Source organism: Serinus canaria, chromosome 19, assembly GCF_022539315.1.
Source record: "Serinus canaria isolate serCan28SL12 chromosome 19, serCan2020, whole genome shotgun sequence".
Lineage (NCBI taxonomy): Eukaryota > Metazoa > Chordata > Aves > Passeriformes > Fringillidae > Serinus > Serinus canaria.
Window position 1 is genome coordinate 587,253 of NC_066332.1, and position 20,960 is coordinate 608,212.

The window sequence follows — 20,960 nt, forward strand, 5'->3', positions numbered from 1 at the left end:
CTCCCTGGGACCTGTCTGACCCACAGCCCTTCCTCCAGCCAGAATAACAAAAAACAGTCCTTCTGCTCCATCATCACACCCACCAGCTACAAATCAGCACCAAGGAGGTCTGGTCTTGACTTCAAACGCATCAGGGACAACACAGGGGAGCCAGAAAGCACTGCGAGGCTCAGGAAATTCTTTTCTTTATTTTACCAAAAACACTAGCCTAGGATTTCATAAAATTAAGAAAGATGGATGGCAAGCAGCCCAGAAATAATAATGCCTTCTCTTCCTTGTCCTGAAAAGAAATCCTCCTTCCAAAGACTGCTCTGAACGAGCCAAGCAGAACTTACAGAAACATCCAAAGAGAAGTTATACTGCAAGATGAGAACAGCCTTTAAACAATGCTTTTGTCCTGTCACTATGCAATCTCTGGGGGGAAAAAGCTCTAATTGAGGCTTTCAAATAGTCTCACACGGGCTGCCAAGGGCCTTTAAAAACGAAGGCAGGAGGAAGCCAAGCAGGTCCCCAGTTAAAAGGCAGAGACACACTTGTGCTCAGAAGCCAGTGACCTGCAGCTCTACTCCAGACAGGAATGCCCTACATCAATCAAGGGCTTCAGAATGGACTGGCAGAGAACTTTTTCTGTATTTCCTGTAGTATACCTTAACCCATTAGGAACCAAACCAGCAAAGGCTGAATAGAATGGTTCTCAGAGGAAGCCAGTCCTTCAGCCCAGAGCACATCCCCTCCCTCACCCAGAGTGCCAGCACACACCTCAGCAGCTGTGCACAGGAGGAACACTGCTCCTTGCTGAAAGCTGCTACTGCCTCCATGGAGTAAGTCTGGCTATTCACAGACAAATACTCTTCAATAGGTACATGAATTTATGTCAGATAAAACAGTGAAGTGCATTACCTGCAAGAGCCAACTCCACACACACTGCCAAGGAGGAGGCAGAGTCAGTCACTCTTCAGAAAAAGCCTAATGAACTATCTCAAACCCTGAATAGGTACTTGGCCACCAGCTCAATAACATCCCCAGCTTCACTGGTCCCATTGAGCAAAGACCCTACCCTGACACCACAAAACTCAGCAAACCCTAAGAGCACTGCTTGGTGGTCCCCAGACAATGGAGACAAACTGCTACAAACAAGGAGCAGACTGGGGACCAGCACCGCTCCAAAAGGACAAGGACACTGAAGCACCAGTTTCTCTGGTGAGCAATTCTGGGGGTTTTTTGCAACTAATAAAATGTATTTTCATATAAAAAAGAAGGGAGGAAAGAAAATCCCCCTCTAAAGTCCAAGGATTACTACAGTTCCCAGTATATTTCACTTTTCCACAAAATGTCCTGTAAGAATTTTTGAACAGAATGCTCTGAAAAACCTTTTCTTTTTTTGAATGACACAGAAGTACCATCATATCATGTTCTAAGAAAATTAAAGAAATAAGAGAATATGGATTTTACACAATGATTCTGCTATAACCATTCTGATGTTATATCCGACAGCATTAAGAGCACAAAAATTCCACTCACACACAAATGCTTCCAAGCCTTTATAGAAAAACACCACATCAGGAAATTAAAGAATGATACTACCAGGACACACTGATTCTGCCACAGCCCTCAAGATTAAAGCTCAAATTCTTACTAAGCACTTTTAAAGACTGTACATGGCCATGTTCCAGAGCTGTAGCCATGGAAGTTGTTTCACATCAAGGCTGGTCTAAGTCTGCCTTCATTTATCCGTCACGATTGCATAAGAAAAGATGATGCAGCTTTAAATACTGAAATGAAGCCCAGATTATTCTGGTAGGTTTGGTGTATTGTTCTGGTGCATTCTGAGCAGCATTTTGGTACCTGGCTGTCCTGTCCTGCAGCTTTCTGCCCTCCTGTCCCCTCTCAGGGCTGTACCACAGCAGCCTGAACAGCACCACGTGCACTCACTTCACACACCCGAGCTCACCTGAACACCACTGGCATTTTTCCACAATTACTGAAACCCCCCCAGGCAATTTGTAGCAAAACTAGGGAACTGTGAACCTAGAAAACTGAGCTGACAGTTTCATTGATCGAGGCTCTCAGCAGACTTACAATACAAAACTGAACCTTACAAGCATCAGCACCTCAATGATTTTAAGGCATTTGTGACCATGGGCAAGTTGGGGATTCCCCAAAGGAGGCTCAGTTCTGTGATCCACATGCAGGAATCACAACTGTTCACACAGCTGGCACCCGCAGGCTGCAGCCATCCATGTGCCCACAGGACACACCAAGGAAGGCCATGTGTTCAGAGGAGATGACTTTGCTCTTTTCCAGGTTCCTCCTGCAGTGCACGATGGATGGAGCTCCAGTGATTTCCACAGGAAAATGTTATTTATTTTCTACAATTTACCCCTCGTCTCCAAACACTGTTTTCGTTGAAGCATGCTGTTGGTAAGGTGCACTTCATACCAAGTACCACAGACAATGGCAGAAAATAAGAAAAATGGGCAGAAGTGATGAAAAAGTCAGAAAAGACAGTGGGGGAAATAAAAATGAAATAAAATATATGACCTATGTTATTAAAAAAAAAAAAAAACACTGTTACAACAACATTTGTTTTAATAACCCCTCTTAGATAGGTGATGCCTATGGTTTGTACCACCTGTAGCTACCACCCATCCAGTGCCCATCCCATCCACTTTTTCCCTGTTACTGCTGATTATGAACAAATACTATCATCAATAAACAAAGCATTGGTCCCAGAAGCCTCTATCCTTTTCATACATGTTTGTACTGCCTGCCATCTGCCACTTTGATTTAAGCATCTCCCACCCTACTCAGGGGTTTACTTTTACAAAACAGGTGCACTAGCTACTCTGACTACCAATAAACCAAAACTTGCAGCATCTACTGCAAGATTTTCTAGCACTTTTTTTCTTTGTGGATTTTTAACACACCTTTTAAAAAACATCACCAATTATATGAATGAACACAAATTCCATTTAAGCAAACTCGACACACCTTTGAGCCAGCTTTTCTCACAAGAACAGCTGCACACTACCTACTCCAGACCAGGAGGCAGAACTTTCCAGAGGATTAAAGATACATGAGACCCAGATACAACCATTACAAGTAATCAAAAAACATTTCAAACATATCCCCAAGGCTTCCTCCACTTCACCTGCCCAAAGCTATTCTTTCTATGCCATTGTTCCCTGAGAAATGAAGCAGCTCAGGCACATCCAGCAGCCTCCCCCCAGACCCTTTCATGGCCTTTATCTCCTGCTCTGGGGGATCCCACACTTTGGGCTGCACCCCCCAAAACACCAACAACTCTCTTGGATTAGGGAATTCAACAACTTAAATATCTTCTTAAAAAGAGATGAAAGAGTCAGGGGGAGAGAGAAAAGAACATCTGAAATATGTCTTCTGGAAAAATCAATATTAGACTGCAGATCCAGTCACAAGCTGTAACATTTGCAGAATTCAGAGGAAAAAGAAAAAACACTGACTGCTACCAGGATCTAACTGGATTATCAGCATCCAGTCCTGTGTGGATACAAACATCAATGTCTGCAGGTGCTGCAAAGCAACTTGCATTTCAAGTGACCTCTGAAACGCTGACCTTGGCATAATTTACAGTGAACTAATTTATCCCAAATGGTCCTTGCCCAACTTTGAGAAAAAAAAAAATGTTATTCACATTCCTTCTTTCTTGCATCATGTTACAAGACAATAATGAGCAACTCGTATATTACTTGGATAGAATTTCACCTAATCCCAACGTCTAATTTGAATGCAAGGAGTTATTATATCCATTTCACTTAATTCACTCCATTTGGGAAACAGTCATTTAAATGTTAACAGAATTTTTCTTTACAGGAAATTTGAAAAAAGCCCCAACCACTCAAACACATAAAGCTTTGCAAAATTTCCCACATAGAAATACCTGAATAAGGTCATTGTTCTACTACATTTCTTCACAAATAAGGTCAGAATCCAATTTAGATAAAGCAATACTATAAAAAATACTGACATAGGGATCTAAGATCATCACCTGCAGCTCCTTCCATTGTGATGGTGCATGTGAAACCCCATCCCCACTCTACACCGTGCCCACTGTCAGCGCTGCCTCCTCTGCCTTAGGCATCTCCTGGTTCCCTCCAATAAATGGATAAAAATGACTCTGCCTCCTTCTTATGAAATCAGTGTCTATCTGCATCAGACAACAGCAGAACTCACTGAAGTAGAACACAAAGAGTGGAAAACTCGTGGTCCAAGCCTGGCCCCACAGAGCTGGGGGGAGGTGGCTTGGGGAGACAAACACCCCAGTGCCATCAGCCCTTCTGTGCCCCCTGCTCTGTGCCCTGCTGCCATGGGGCTGGAACTCCCCTGGGCCCCAGGGACTGAGCTCCTTGGGCACCCCAGCCCTCTCCTGTGGGGGGGGTGGGCAGCAGAACAGTGCCAACACTGCTCAGCAGTAACAAAATGTCACACTGCATAGGTCAAAGCAAACCATTGTCCACCTGTTAATTACCAGAGAATACTGCCTGATGGTCAAGCACTGTCTTCTGCTAGCAGGTGAGGTTTGAGGGACTGGAAAAAGATGATACAGACAGCTTCAACTTCAGAAAGAACCTCTCTCACCAAAAAGTCCTAATGAATTTCGTAAAAGAAATGTCTATAGTTCAGCTTTTGCTAAACTTTTCTCGCTTACCCGGCCAGGCATCATTAACAGTACTAACTATGCCAAACATCATTGTGGTTTTCAGCAGTATCAGAGAGCAGAAAGGGAACTTTTCCTGCCACTTCTCAGACTTCTCTGAACCCATAACACCTTTTTTCCTTAATATACATTCTGGCAATTTCATCCCAAACACATTATCCCCACTGCATCTTTGCTCAGCAGGACACATTCCTTTAAAGGAAAGGGAGATTATCAGTTTATCCTGGAAACGTCTTTCCTGCTGCTGTGCTTAGTATCAGTGCTGGGATAAAGCCCTCTTAAAATAGTTCCAGGGTCCAGGCAACAATCCATTGTATGCAATATTCTTTTGGGTTTTATGGAGCAATGACTTTGGCATTTTCAGGCCTTTGCAGGCCAGCAATGAACAGTAGATTAAGGCTAAATTATTTCTGCCCTTAAAGTTATGACAGCCTGAACATGATGTCCTGTCTCAACACCAACAGCCAAACTGTTTAGAACACTGTACTGCCATGTGACCTCCTGAATAAAAAGGATTAGATACAAGTACATTAACCCACACACACAATTTCAAATGGGGTAAATCAGGAATTTAAAAAATATTAATTCAAATACTTTCTTCTATTGTCACTTGTAACAGCTTTCCCACAGAGATGCATTTTAACATGGATTTGACATTATTAAGAGAGATTGCTTGGTTCCACAGTTTTTGATGAACGACAATAACTTTTCAAAACTAAGAGACACAAGGAAGACAAGCAGAATTCCCCCACACCTTACATTCCTATCCCACTGGAGTAGATACATCCCAGCCAACAGGACACTTCGACATTTCAGCAGCAGTGTTACCACCCGCAGCAAGAGTTGCTACTCCCCATCTCCCTCCTGCAGCTGCAGAGCCTCCTCACCAGTCCAGGAACCCTGCATGGAAACAGCACCAGCACCTCTGCCAGAGGCACTGAGGCTTCACCCCTCATTTCAAACCTGACAGCCTTGGCAGGTTCAATTGATACATTTTTTTAATTATCATTATTATTATTTTTTTAGGAATCCCACCAGATGGCAGCAGCATGTCTTCCCAGCAAAACTGGGAGCACTTCTCCAAAGGACAGCTCCTCGTTCTTGGAACAGACACAAGACTTCCAAAACTCAGCCCCACTCAGTCTGAACCACAGGACACAGACAGAGCTTGTCGCTGACATTAAAATCTGGATTTTTTCAGCACTTTAGGAACATGTGAGCAGGGAACACTCCAAGAGCAAATCACTCTGCTTTTGGCAAATGAGGAACATGACTGGGTTTGCAGCAATTCACCAAACCAGAGCGTAGGGAAAGAAACCTGCAGGACCTGTGGAAAGTCCCTGCACACCTGCCCCGGCTCAGCAACACCTTCTGCGTGGCAGGGCAGCAGGCAGAGCAGATGCTGTGCCAGGGACAGCTGATTTCCACAGAAGTGGTGCCCAGCTGAGCGAGGACGTGGCCGGTGTGCACAGACCCCAGCGGCAGCAGCCCCCCCCGCAGGGGTTAATAACCAAAGTGCTGAAGCACGAGGCTCTGGCTCTTCACGAGTGAAAAACTCCAGCAGCACAGCAGCCACGCCGAAACACCATCTCATCGAGTACCAGACAAATGAACTAATGACAAATGCTAATTCAACTGCCAAGAGAAAATCTCTCTCGGTGAGGTAACGGGAAGTGCAACACCACACGCTGATCACTCCTCTGATGCACTGAGCTGAGCTGCAGGTCAGCTGCACCTCCCAAACAAAGCAGTGACACATCAGAGCAGAAGATGAAAGACTTCTGCAAACATCCCAACTGTCTATGCAATAACATTTCCCTCAGAAGCACTGATAAAAACTTTTCAGTTACCTATTAGCACAAATAATGCTCAGACAAGGTACTGAGAAACAACAAATCCTCCTTCCAGAGTCACACAGCTTTGTGAATTCCGTGTCATGCTTGAACCCAAGTGCACATTGCTCATGTCCAAGTCACCTCAAACTATAAATACTCAAGTCAGTATTTACTTTATCCTACATAGCTAAAATTCAATTACATGGGCATTCTTCCACATTTTGAATGAAACTAAAATTCAGTTTAATTACTGCTTACAGACTCCTAAATTGAGCCTGCACTCAGCAGCAGAAGCTAACACGCAATGCCAAAAGCTGAGCAGTGACCACTGAGTTCAAACACACGTGAGCAAAGAGGAACTCACTCCCACCAATGACATCCTCAGCCAGGGCAGCCAGAGGGATCCCAGCTTCTGCTTTTAGCTGCCACCCTCCCCCTTTGTTGTTTTCCCTTTCCCATGCTGCTGTTACCTCCAAGCAAAGCTGTAGCTGTAGCTCTGCAGGCACAGTCCCCCCGGGGTAGGTCCTGCGGGCGGCCGCAGGTGCGCAGCCCAGGGCTCGGGATGGGCAGATGCTTTTGGCACTGCCTTTCCTGCCCGATGTCAGTCAGACCCTTCCCTCTACACCTCCTTTCTCCCCCCAGCACCCTTCATGATATTATATTTAAATATGCAAGCGTGACCTTTCATTCTGCTGAATACTGTAGAGGCAGATCGCTCTCTGCACCTTGTTTTTGGCGAACAGAACTGGGAAAATAAAGACCTGGGAAATGCACAGGCAAACAAAACACCAGTAATACGGGCTGATCTTACATAACGACACAAATTTAAGCAAAGACCTTAACAAATTAAGTTATAAAACTCCATACTTTAAAAAAATATACAAACTGATGGAAATACCTTCAGATAATTTCTTACAGCAGATTTCTTGTCAGTTTTCATTCTTTTACACCCACTTTTTAATGCTGTACCACAGCCAGAGCACGGCAGTGCTGACTGCACAACAGCTCCCCTCCAACTGGGAGAACTCGGCGTTTAAATTAACACCCCAGCTCTGAGGGAAGGCACACAAGAGCAACCACAGCACGGACCTGCACCTCGCTCCTGCAGCTCCCCTGGCCTTCTCAGAAAGCACCATTTTGCTACCAGCACTGGGCTGGTGACGCGTGGCCACCCTCAAGGGCTGGGCTGCAGGCAGAAGGGGTTTTGCTCTCCTGAGGCCTGCCCTGCTGAGCCCTCTGCCTCCCAACACTGGCACACGCCGTGACCCGGCCACTCCTCTCACTGAAGCTGCAGCTCGGCCAGTGCCTAAAGCAAAACTCCAGGGGCACCCCAGAGGCTGGGCTGGGAACGCTGCAGAGGGCTGGGACACCACACACAGCTGCACGCTGCAAACTTTGCATTCGTGCTGCAGGAAGTGCACTGCAACATGCCTGCTCTCCAGAACAACCCCCTGCCAGCCTTCATGCTTCCCAGGCACAGCTCCGAATAGGGCACACTGGCAAACATTTATATACAAATATATATATATATATATATATATACATATACACACTGCTGCCAGCTTTGTGTCAGCGCTCCTGAAGGGCACTAATTACATACATGGCTCTAAGGTAGTCACAAAATGCATTAGGAGAGATTCCACTCCACTGACAGACTCCTCTGAAACGCGGCTGGGGGATAAAAGGGCCGGAGGCAGAGCTACAGTGAGGCAGGAAATCCCATTTCCATTTTTGAGAGGGGAGCAAAGTTCAGCTGTGCCGTTTTAGGTAGCACACAGCACTACCGCAGGTCAAACCGCCGTGAGACAAAGATCTTGACAGGTGACTGCACAAGGAAGACATTTTCATACGCTTTTCATTTCTGACTCTTAAGCCAGGTCAAAATGAATATTCTAATGCTCATTTGTTAACCTGAAATTTTAGGAAGCACGGCTTAGCTGCACAGATGCACGCTCTAATTAAAGGTACAGAAAGGGCATAAACAAGCTGTATTGTCTCAGAAGAGAACGGCAGGGTGGGCTGTTAGTCAGAGGTGGCTCCTCACCACTGGGAACCTCGTTCTGCCAACGCAAACAAGCGAAGCAACTTTCTAAGAACGGAGAAGAACCAGCAAAAAAGCTCTTAGTAAGCAGCTCTCTTGTATTCTGATTCAAATGACAAAACCAAGGATGAGTTATGATCAGGTAAAGAATGACAAGGAGGTATCGGTTCACTTTTGTCTCTACTCACCAGACAACACCAAAGGCTCCGTATCCGATGGGTCTGTCCGGCTCAATGTCCAGTTGCTGCTGTGGATGTTGTGAGTGCTGATGATGGTGCGCTTTGACTGCAGCAGCTGCTGCAGCCTGTACCTGAGCTGGGGCTGCTGCAGCCGGTCCGGGGGCCTGGCCCGGGGCCGGCGATGGGAAGTACGGCTGCTGCTGCCCTGGGTTCAACATCGCGGCGGCGGCGGCCGCGGCTGCGGCGGCCGCGGCGGCCGAGGAGGCATGCTGCTGCACGGGGTGCACCGCGGCCGCCGAGCCGGCGTGCAGGTGGTGCTGAGCATGGTGGTGGTGATGGAGGTGAGGAGGAGGGAGGTGAGGAAGGTGGTGGTGATGGTGGTGGTGGTGACCTGCTGCTGCCGCAGACGTACCGCCATTGTAAGCCGCCATCATTTTTGCGTTGGCTGTTGTGCCACAAAGAGACATTCAAAAAAATGCCCTTTGATTGGATAACAACTGGGTCAAGCTGTCATTTGGCCATAAAAATTAAATCTGCTACACTTTAAAAGAAGTTGGGTTTCATCATACACGGCCCACCTTTAAAAACATGGAGCTCCACTGGCCTTATCTCCTCGCGAAGCCAAACAACTCGGGGAGTCTCTTCATGTGTGCGGGCGCCAACCCCTTCCCCAGCATCCAGCCGGGCTTGGCTACTCCAACTCCATCCTTGGGCAGCTGGGGTGGGGCCGGGGTGGGTTTTTTCCTTCACTTTTGGTTATTTGTGTTGTTTTTCTTGTTATAAAAATTAAACACCGTGATCAATCCCCCTTCCCTCCGGAGGGAGGGCTCGGAGCCTCTGCCCTGAACACCCCACGAGGGCTGGCCAGCCTAGCCATGCCATTCCCACACCCTCTCCATGTGTCCCCCGAACCTCCCTGAGCCCGGGCACCTCCTACATCGCTCCCTCCTTCCAGGCACCTGCTCCCTCCTTCCAGGCACCTGCTCCCTCACAGCAGCAACAACTCGGGAGTTTGCAACTTTTCCTTGAAGGCCTGAAACACACACAAGGACCCAGAGAAAGTGAAGGGGGGGCCGCAGGGCGAGGAAAGGGGGACGAGGGGGCTAAAAGAAGATAAAAACAGAAATAGGAAGGGAAGGGCCGGGGCAGGACAGGGATCGCGGGGGGGCGAAGGAGGGTGAAAAGTGGCGAATGAATGACGGGGCGGCGCGGGGCCGGGGAGGGGGCGCAGGGCAGGACGCAGCGGCCCCTGACAGCGCGACCCGCGGCGGGGCGGGGCCGGCCGGGCCGGGGGGGTCGGGCCGGGGGTGGAGGGCAGGGGGCCCGCGGTGCGGGCGGCGGGAGGGTCTGGGGGCGGCCCCGGGTCCCCGCCCCGCCCGGCCCCGGCCCCGGTCCCGGCCCCGCTCTCACCTGGTCCCGCCGCCCCGCGCCGCGCCGCGGGCACGCGCTCCCCCCCCCCCTGCGGGGCGCGCGCCCGACGCCGCCCGCAGCCAATCGCGCCCGGCCCGCTGGGCTGCGCGAGAGCCGCCCCCGACCAATCACCGCCCGGCGCCCGGCGTGCCCCGCCCACCGCGCGCGGCCGTGCAGAGCCCCCCCCACGGTGCGGCCCCGCCCCCGTGACCCCGCCGGCCAATCACCGCGCGCCGCCGCGCCCGGAGCCGCCGAGACCCCGCGAGATTCCCTCACCTCACACAACCCTCACCCCGGGCGGCCCCGCCTCCCTCACCTTCCTGCCACTCACGGCGGGCCGCCGGCCAATGGACTCTGCTCCTGAGCCAAGTCCCGCCTCCGGGACCCGCTTTTCACCCAATCGCAGCCGTCCATCCAATCCAATTAGCCAATGAAGAGAAACGAAAGCCCGAAAAGAGGTTACTGGGCCAATGGCACTGGGAGGCGGGGCGGCAGCCTGACCGACAGCTTTCCTCACCAGTGGTCGGAGCCGGTGGGCGGTGAAGGAGCCGCCGCTCCACAAACCACGGAGCGCTGCCCCGCGTGACGGATGAGGAAGCGGCTTTTGCGCCCGCCCACAGGCGGCAAGGGGCCAATGGGCGGAGGAGATCTGCTGACGGACGGCGAACGAGACCAATAGCAGCTCGGGGCGGGGTGAGGTGAGGACGCGGCGCGCGCGGGGTCACTGTGGGCGCTGAGGGGGCGGCGGGAAGCGGAGCGCGAGCCGCCGTGAGGGCGGGCTGCGGGGCCGCTGCCCTGGTGCCCTCCCACTGCCCGGTCCCGGTGCCCGCCAGCGGCTCCTCTGTGCCCTCTCTGCTCCCGCCCGGGTCACGGTGCCCTCGAGTCTCGCTGGCTGCGGGCCGAGCCCGCTCTGTCCCGCCGGTCCCGCAGCACGGGAGGCCGACACGAAGGGCGTGGGGGTCTGTGGGGTTTTGGGACCTGTTTTTCGGTCTCTAAAGATCAGAGAGCGGCGAATGCGGGGCGGGCAGCGGGGCCCCTGGGCTGTGGCAGCAGGGGGTGGCACTTCCTCACGCCGCGCCTGAGCTCCCCTTGGCAGGAAAGGGAAATAAACCGCTAATTAGAAGGTGTAGATGCTCCCAGCACCGCGGCCGCTGTCCATTGCCCGAGGCAGTCTCTGCCAGGCTCCCTTCAGTGTGCTCAGAACACGCTCAGGGGTCTCACTGCGAGGTACGTGTTAACCAGGACCGAAATATTCTGTGGTTGTTTTTCTAGTTCCCTCACGCTATGAATCTGCATGCTTGGGGACTGCAGTGTCTTTGGGTAAGGCATCAGTGTTCCCTAAAACACAGGGGTGGGTAAAAACTCGACAGTTTTAACACCTTCAATTCTCTCATGTGAATATTAATCATACCTGATTAATAGTTTTACCTCAGAAAAACTCTCCCATGTTACTGGAGCCTTTCCCATGGTGGCAGAGTTAAATTACCGTGAGGGTGATAAAGAGGTTCCTTCAGGTAACTGAACTGAGCAGTTCAGAGGCAGTCAGGGACTGAGGGGGAATCTGCAGGTGCTCTGCTGAGAGAGAGCTGACAGCCTCTGCTTTGCTGCCCCTGGCTCCTGTGTGGGCCAAAAACAGCCCAGCAGAGCTGTGCCAGGACGGCTGCAGTGGTGAGGTGTTCCCAGCAGGTCCCTGAAGGTGCAGTCCTGTCATCTGTCCTTTCTGTATGTCTATGAGAACTGGACAGCATCGAGCTCCTCTGCGGGGGGAGGAAGAGAGAGTGTAAATGTGACAGCCTGTTGTGATTCCTGAAACCTCAGTGCAAAATCTTTGCAAGAATGGGTTTGATACCTTGGAGATACTTAATAACAATGGGGTTTGGGTAATTTTTTCCTGCTTTACCAGAATATAATCAAGAAAAGTCTTGCAGGACTGAAGATGGGTTCCTTTATTAAAGCTATCCCTGTTGCATTTGGAAATATGGTTACTAATAGCCCAGTCTGGAATTATATCAGAGTTTTGCCGTCCATTTTAAAAACATTTTAAAAACAGAGACTGCACTTAAGGAAAAAAGCAAGCAAATTTTGGTTTACAGCCATTTTATATCACCTGTTGGAAGAAGAGACAGAATACTTATTTAGAACTCACATTTGTAGCTGTCTGGTTGAGGTTTCTGTGGGAGCTGGTAACAAGCTGGGTCTGGATATGGGGCAGCCCAAGGATTCTCCTGATTTCTGCTTCCCCTCAGGCTCTGGGGAGGTGTGGTGTGAGGGAGAAAGAAGGAAGTGGGTACAAAAGGGAATAGGGCTGTGTTGGCAGGACTGGAAGGCTTTTAAAACTCTCCCACACATTTTCATTATGGACTTTTCTTTTTCTCTCTTCTGCAAAACCTTTTCAAGTAGTAAAAGGGAGCAGTGGCCTAATAATCCTTGTATGGGAAGCTGAGTTCTCAGTGTATTTGCAGGTCAGTGTCTCAGTGCCATTATTCAAGTCTAAGCACACGGTGTCACCTCAACAGTTTGTTCAGTTAGGTACTTTACTGGGTGAATAAGAGTCTTGCCTTAGAAGCACCCTGAAAATGTTGTTAGATGCTGTCATGCTGGTGGGTTCTCAGCAGCAGGAGAAGTGCAGGGTTTGCAGTCCTGGCACTGGCACGTGTTTCCTGACAGTCCTTGACCAGATCACTCCAAACCGCACTCCCCAGCTTCCATCTGTGAAGCATTGGTAAAATCTGGGACCCACTGTATTGATTTCAGATGCACTAAATGCTGCAGCCTTGTTGTTCTGTTTGCCCTTGGAAGCTGCAGCAGCCCCGCTCAGTGAGGTGAAGCCTGGTGAGGGATGCGCTTATCTTGGTGCCCATACGGAGTTCTGTCAGGTGCCAGCATTGGGTGGCCCACCCTAACCAGTGTATCTTCCTTGCACACTGGGTTCATAAACGCTTTCAACTGGTGTCCCTGGCCTCTGTCACACTGTGAAACTTAAGAGCTCTCAGTTCAACTGCTTTTAGGCTGTTCATGCTCCGGAAGTTAAGGAGGACAAGATCAAGTTGATTCACAGGGAAGTATGTGTAAGGAAAAAACAGAAGGGTAGTAAGGAAAACATGAAACTTGCAAAGTGCTCTCCTAATAGACCCTTTGTTTCCTCAGTAGAGGTTTGTTACTGCATGTGGAAGTCAATACTGTGCATCAGAAACACAGGGCTCACAATTGTTCATTTCTGAAAATCCACAGCTTCAAGTTTAGTCTTTTCTGACTCTTGAGAGATTTATTTTCCTCTGGGATTTGACACATGGTTTGCAGGGGTATAATCTCTATGACAGTGCTCTGCATACAGCCAAGGGATGGTAGACCCTTTGTAATCAGCTAGTGCTGTTTCTTTAATGCTCCTCAGCAGTGTTTTAACCTTAAAATTCAACACAAAAGATTGTATCATCTTGAACAATATAAAATGTAATTGTCCAGTTCCAGACATAACTTGTCAGCATTTTTTTCTTGTCCCACATGAACCAGCTGTGAAAACAGGACTTGAAATATTAGAATAAGTATTTTGATCGTGTGTTGTGCATGAATGTCCTTCAGCATTTAGGCATGTAGGGGTTTTGTGAAACTTTAATGCAGAAAAAAATAACGTTAAGTGGAACAAAGCATAATAAAATGCACAGATTTTTCTCTGATCCACAAAAGGGGTGCTCTGAGCTGCACTATTGATAATTTATCATGTGGGTGTTTGACAAGCCCACACATACCCTGATATAACACTCTGCAGATACAGTCCTCAGTGTTCTGTAACACCCTGGAGATATTTAATTCATAAATCCTGATGCTGGAGCCCTTAAGGTGTCAGAAATATGGTGCTCATGCCTGTGAATCTGAGCAGGTCTGGTTAGTCAGATAAATACCACGCTCCAAATAAACTGTGATCATATACACAAAATATCATGGGATTAAAATTGCTGTTCAAGTATGTTAGCCCTTTTCTTTGCAAGGAATAATTTTTGAGAGTTTTTGTCTTTAAAACCTTTTCTCCATGAAACTAGAAAAGAATTAATTTCTCCATTAATAAAATTCAGAGAGGAGCAGGGGAAAGAATATTTTGGTTTAGCTTTGATTGTGTATAAAGGTTTCTGTCTTAACTTTTGAAAGGATGGCAATATTCCTTCATCTAGGAGGAGGGCAGGATCTGCTTGTCTTGTGGAATGAGGGACAAATCCCTGCTAGATGCTGTGCTCAGGTCAACTTTTTAATAAGATCGAGGGAAACGAATCAAGTAATCCAACCGAGCAGGTGAGCTATGGTGAGGCTGTCAGTCAGGCCAGCAGGCAGGGTGACTCTTTAGAGCAGCGCTGTGGGAATGTGGCACTGCCTTGGACAGCAATTAAATGATGGAATGGTGCTTCCTGCAGCAGGGCAGCATGGTGTGCCTGGCATGGGGTAGGGGACAGCTGGTGTGAGTGACAGATGGTGTCATCCAAGATTGAGGTTCTCACTGATGTTGGATATCAGACTCTCCGGGTACCTGTTTTGCCTCCCTGGCCCATCAGCCCCCTCTGGCTCTTGAAGAGCAGTTTTTTGTGGTGGGATCTCAGCCCTGCCCCAAGGCAGCTTGAAATCATCCCAAAAATGTCACCTCCTAAACAGTGAGCTTGTGCTCTGCAGAGCTATCTAACTAGAAGTGTTTTGTTTTGAGTGTTCTGAAGGACTTACTGAGTTCTTTGCTGACTGCAGCATTTAAGCATGAACCTGGCTTTAAGTGTGAATGCTCAGGGGCTTACAGTTGGTTTGTAATAATTAGTCATTTACAAACTTAAGCCTGATTGTTTAGTCCCTTCCTAAACACCAGTTGCAGGAGGCAGAGGGGACATCTTTATCCCCTGCTGCTTTCTGGAGAAAGTGTCAGTTCTGTGGTTCTCTCTGTTCTATATTTCTTTGCACCAGAAATGACCCTGCTGCTCTTTGTCGACAGTGTTTCCTTTTATCCCTCTCCTGGCAGCTGCTCTTGCTCCATTCTGTTGTTGGAACAGCAAATGAATTCCCTCTGAAGCAAATGTCAAGCCAGTAAAGATGTTGAAGCAGCAAGAAAATCGTCTCTGTCTCTGAAGATGGATTTGGAGACCTTTGTGAATGAGATGTTCTTAAAATAGCTCCACAGTGTGTTATCTTCCCTAGAAGGTGCAGAATTGAAAGCATCACCACAAGGCACTTGTCCTTGTGCGAGCAGCATCCCTAAATGATGGGTTTTGGAGAGGGGAGAGAAGCAGGCTACTTCCTTTTCCTCCTCTACAGGCAAAAAGCAATGCATGATTTTAATCTCTGTGTGATGGTACATTTATGTTTTTTCCAAGAGTTGCATCGCTGTTTGCTGCTTGTTTAAATACATTGATTGACCTTGTTCTCCCTGATCCACTGTTTCTGGAGTAAACTGGTAGCTGAAACAATGCCAAGCCACAAGTTGAGTAGAGGTGCTCTGAATTACCCAGTCGAAGGTTCAAGGTGGCTGTGGAGAGCAGAGATGCTCAGCTGGTGGGGCGTGCCACGGCCCAAAGGCTGAACTCAGCATTGAGTCACATCATGCAGTTCAGTTCCTGTCTGAATTCAAACCTTCTGTCCAAGGAAGACAGCAGCTTTGGAAATCTTCCCTTCCTTGGAGCTTTGGTTCAGGTGATGGAGCCTCTGTCTCTGTGGTTAGACAGAAAACAGGCATTGGTTGTACATGGAGAATTTGGTATGACTTGGGAGCTCTCACTGAGATTTTCCTGCCCTCAGCTAATTTGGGGTGTTTGATTCCCTAACAGCCTCAGGAGAGCATTGGGCCCAGCAGCAGGGATGGCGTGAGCTGCTGGGCTGTGACATCCCACTGTCCCTGAGTACAGCACAGGGCTCACGTCCTGAAGTCCCACAACTTGATGAGCCAATGCTCCATGGGTTGCACGTGCATTTTGAGAATTCATTGTTGTGTTGTTGCTTCATAATCCTGTCCTTGAAATCTGATGTTTTTTAAAAAGTCTATCTTGCATATGTGTGCTTCAGAGCAAAAAATGCAGGCTGCACATGTGACGTGCACATGAACTGTTGTTATTTTGTTTATCAAAAAAATTGTTGTAATTAATGGAATTGAAGGTTTGGGCAGTGAAATTAATCCAGAAAAGTCTGATACAACCTTTTGCCAGAATCTTTTGAATAATCTATGAATAGAATCTTTTACGTACCTGTGAATATCCGAATACTTCTATTTTTCTTCAACTTGGTGGAAGGGGAATTGATAAGTAAAAATACTAGATGCAAAAATTAAATCACTAATTGAAGAACGGGGATTTTTATAGCAGTTTCATAATTATATTCAGAACATAAGTTTAACCAGGAGAAATGTTAAAATTTTGACCTATTCAGTTTTTTATCTTTTGTGTGAAGATGGGAATAATTAGCTGTGCTGATATAAACAGTTTTCAGAAGTTTCTCAGTTGTCTTAAGACTCATAATGTTTTTCCTAGTCCTGTTTTTTTGACATGTTAATATCTCTTTAAGGGCTTTCTTTACCAGATCAATTCCTTTCCTACCAGGAGAACTAAAGCTTTTCAGCTGTCTGTCCAATTTATCCTTCTGGACTAAATTTCTCATCTTGAGATAACCAGCAGCAATTCTCCCCTCAGGAGATTTGTATCAATTAGTTCTGCATCACTAATTCCTGTGGTATTGGGGGACCAGTGGCTCATAAGGAAGCTGCTCTGTAAACAGTTATGGCTGCTGGGGGTTTGTCTTGACTTTTTTTTGTTTAGAGGTCGTGGGTGCCATCACTGGAGCTCTTGCTCGTGCTTGCCCTGTCCTTTCCTGCGAGGCCAGGCATTGCTTCACTGCAGAGGGCGTGCAGGGCTGTTTTGGGCTTGTGCTGCCGGGTGGATTCAGGGGATGTGAGCTCTGTGTGCTCTCTGGCTGCAGCAGTGGCCCCGTGGCCACCCCTGGTGTCACCAGCTCCTCACATGGCTGGCCAGGTGGCAGGTGGGAAGTCACTGCCACTGTTGCTAACTGAGAGTGGCAGATGCAGTGTGGCAGGAAAGCAGGTTAGTCTGCAGCTGGAATTCAGGCCAGGCTTCCCCTAATCCCTCCCTTAGCCACAGAAAGGTGGCTTTAATCTATTTGTTCTGCATTTGGTTGTTTTTTCAGCGCTCATCTATCTGCAAATGCCATTGCACTGTTAGTCTGTTTCTATCCATTTGCCATTAGCAGATGTGTCGGGACATGAGGCTGTTTTCAGTCACTCAGTCTAATCCCAGCAGTGCTGTAGGATCTTGGGAATTGCTCTGCATTTATACAGAAGTAAATGATGTATAACGTGTCATTTTTAAGAACCTGCTGCCAGCAATTTTAGGATTTTGTTAGACAGCTGATTTTCTTTTTGCTGATGTTTTAGACAAAACTAATTTGATAGGATTATTAGAGGAGGAAAATTAAAAGGACAGAATAATCCAGGAAGCTCATTAAAATGGAAACCCTGAAAAAACTGGGTAATTGGGCATTGATTCTGTCCTCCCCCCCTCATTTTATGAGCAGTATTGTATTAAAAGTAACATGTCTGCAGGATGATGCTTCCACATCTGTTACTGCTGAAACAAAATGATTTGCTTGTTTTTCCTCTCTATATTCTCCCAACATCTGCATGTGTAGCTCCATCCTGCATGTTTTTTTATCCCATCTAACACAGCTCCTTTCCAGGGAAAAGGCATCAAAGGGAATGGGATCCTCCCCTTGGTTTGGAGGGGGATTCTGCATTGCCACTCACTTGCATTAGCTCTTGGGTGACTGGCTGTGAAATGAATCATGTGAGCGAGGACCCAGGGCTGCTCAGGAAGCCCAGGCACAGGTTTGGTGCTCTGAGATGTGTTTATGTGGAACAAAGAAGTTCACAGGCTGTCAGCTGTCTGGCTCCTGAAATATCAGTGTCACATTATGTGATTAAACCCATGCAAATAATTGTCCTTATTTTCTGTTCTCTGAATATTTGCAGGGAAATCACATTTATTAAAAAGTATTTCACTCTGATGATGCATGATAATTGTGCTGGGATTTTGATTTTTTTTCCTTTATATGCTGATTCAATAAATTGATTCTAAATCTAGCTTGCTGAATGTTTGCTATTTTCAATCACTCTGGCTGTGATTATTGTGATAGTAAGCAATATACTTTCTCTGGTTTAAGTTTTGGATATTTGCTCAAATATACATAGTTGCATGTGCCAATCTTAAAATTCAGTTTATTTATAAGTATGATGGTTTTCTTTCTCTTCAGTATATGTACTATAAAAATACTATTGCTTAAAGGTTCATAGCAATAAAATAGAAAAAGCTGGGCAATAGTATTGAAATAATATTGGGAAATATTTTCTGTTCTCTAATAATTATGATGTTGTGTCTTCCAGACTTGAAAGTAAGCATGAGAAATTTAAGCAGGGTAAAGCACATGATTAAATCCATTCCTATCCAGCAAAATTCTTGAACTTGATTTGAAGCATGTGTGTTAGTTATATTAATAACTCATAACTATTCCTTAAACTCAGCCAGTGTCAGACTGACTAAATATTAGAATTGCGATGCAAATACTGCAGTAAATAAGATAAATATGGGTGCTGGCTTTGTCAGCGGTTTTGACTTCTACAGTCATTTTTGTGGCACTTGAAATCAGAAAAGAATGGAAATTTCAACTAATTTTTAATATGCTGAAATGTATTAAGTTACACAAAAGAATCCATATTATAGTAATCCTGCATATATACAGGGAAAGAGTACCCAGCGTGCATGGCAGATGGTTTCAAAGGAAATCCTCGAGAGCTAGGATTAAAAAGCAATTTTCAGCAAGTTTAAAATGGGTCTCCATATTTGGGTCACAGATATTAACTCTTTCATTGCAAACAAACGAGGGAGAAGTCTGGTCAGATTGCTATGGAAATGTTTCTCCCAGTAGAAGCTGACCAGTTCGTGCTGGGGAAGAAAGGTGTGAGAAGGGCTGTTGATTCCGCTCCTGTTCCTGTTCTCACACCAATGGGAAGCAGAGTTGTGGCATACAGAGACAGGGATGTAATGTAATAAATGAGATTCATCATTCCACGAACAAACATTGGCAGCCCTCTGAAAAATAACGTGTGTGTGACTTTGATCTTTGCCCACTGAAACAAATTTCCATAAAGACAAACGGATAAACAAGTTTTAGGGTGCTAGAAACAGCTGATTTATACCTGTTTACCTTCAGTAAATTATTATCAATCACTTTATTAAAGTGTAAAGGCTTTACAGATAGCATTTCTTTATTCCTTTTGGATATGGCGAGCATGTATGATACAGGATAAATAAGAAATTGAACAGCAATATCGTTGCTCCCTCATAGACAGGAATGAACATGAGCTCCCAAGTTTTGCTTGGAAATATGTGTGTACATGGAAAGTAAGCCTGTTTTTCTCAAACATGTTTTAGAGGCACACTAGAATTTTATTATCTGTTTTTAAAAGTTATGTAAAATCAACAGTATCATGCAGCCATCGTTCCAGGCTACAGCTGTTTGGAGGTGGCATATGAACAGGCAGGAATCTTGTCACCAGTCTGATGCACAGAAGGGATTGAGTGCAGGTCAGCTTTGCACTGGAGGATCACAAGAAGGCACTGGGCTTTTAGTAGATAAAAATAGGGGAGCAAGTTGGAGATTATTGGCTTTAACTAACTTAAACCAGTTAGTAACCATGTCAGGAGTGTAATTCACTACATCACACTGACAGCCCAAAGGAACCTCAAGTTTGCCATGAACTTTTCTTTAAAAGACACTTCTAAAGTGGAAATTCAAGTTAGACCTTAAGCACTGTTTATGACTGAACAATGAAACAGAGCAACTGATACTGTTTTGTTGTGTTCCCAAAGCTCAGCTATGTTTGGAGTAGGTTTTGAAAGCTTTCTGAGCCCAGGTGCTTGATGCTCTGCTAAGTGAATTATGGAAGTAACCGCTGGTTTGAATATCAGCCTAAGGAGAAGTTAATTGTGTTGCTCTCTGGATATTACATTGGATATGAGTTAACAGAGGAGGGCTGCACTTCTGAAAGGGTGTGGTGAATGTCCTGGTGGGATAGGAACTGCAGGTGTATCTGCTAAGTGCTAATTAACAATGCTAATGAGAGATGTTTTCTGCAGCACTCAGCCAAGATCTTTATAAGAGGTCCTCTGCTCTCAGAAAGGAAAATTTAGGTGAAGGATGAAAATAAGGCAGCTTTTGGTGTTTAGTTCTTGTACCACAGCTAGAAAGTGTCAGTGGACTCACTCAGGATGAGCTTTTAAAGTTGAATCTGTTCTTCTGGGTTCCTGTTCCACATTGCCTGTTACAGTAAGTCTGCCTGTGAGCATCTTGATATGGCCTTCAGAGGGCAAGTATAAGTGCTGACATGAGATACCAAAACTTGAACATCCCAAGCTATTGTCAATCATCATATGTCACCAAGTTGTGCCACTATTAAATACTTGGGGGGAAAAAATCATCTGTGGTACAGCTGACTTTGATCCATGTGTTTGGAAATGTGCTTGAGAGTTTTGCCTTAGATTTTTCAAAGACTCGTGTCTTTCAAAGGGAGGCAAAACAGATCAGTTCAGAGACTCTGTCGTTATCTTCCAGGACTTTTGTTTTAAGTCGTTTTTGAAAATCTCTGTGACAGGATCTGAGATAAAACCTGATCCAGATGTCTTTGCATAGCCAGAGAAAACTGTTTGCTTGACTTCAACAAACTTAGGAGAGGTTCTAAATAAACAGATTAGTGTTGGCTTTAGAGAATGAGT

General features: G+C 46.6%; 2 protein-coding genes across 4 annotated transcripts in view; one reads left to right on the forward strand and one right to left on the reverse strand.

Moving 5' to 3' along the window:
- Positions 1-10,267, reverse strand: part of NLK (nemo like kinase) — a 36,758-nt gene extending 26,491 nt beyond the window's left edge. Inside the window, exons 1-3 of one of the 3 annotated variants that reach the window (XM_050981865.1) lie at positions 10,162-10,267; positions 9,711-9,784; positions 8,761-9,524 (exon numbers count right to left, since the gene is read on the reverse strand). In XM_050981865.1, the coding sequence (XP_050837822.1) occupies positions 8,761-9,218 (458 nt within the window). In that variant the 5' untranslated portion in view covers positions 9,219-9,524; positions 9,711-9,784; positions 10,162-10,267. Of the gene's footprint in view, positions 1-8,760; positions 9,785-10,161 lie in introns of all 3 variants that reach the window. The other 2 variants (XM_050981866.1, XM_050981864.1) reach the window with 2 other exon arrangements.
- Positions 10,268-10,727: 460 nt separating this feature from the next.
- Positions 10,728-20,960, forward strand: part of LYRM9 (LYR motif containing 9) — a 30,299-nt gene continuing 20,066 nt past the window's right edge. Inside the window, exons 1-2 of the mRNA XM_050981739.1 lie at positions 10,728-10,859; positions 11,434-11,481. Coding sequence (XP_050837696.1) covers positions 11,456-11,481 — 26 coding nt within the window. The 5' untranslated portion in view covers positions 10,728-10,859; positions 11,434-11,455. The remainder of the gene's footprint in view (positions 10,860-11,433; positions 11,482-20,960) is intronic.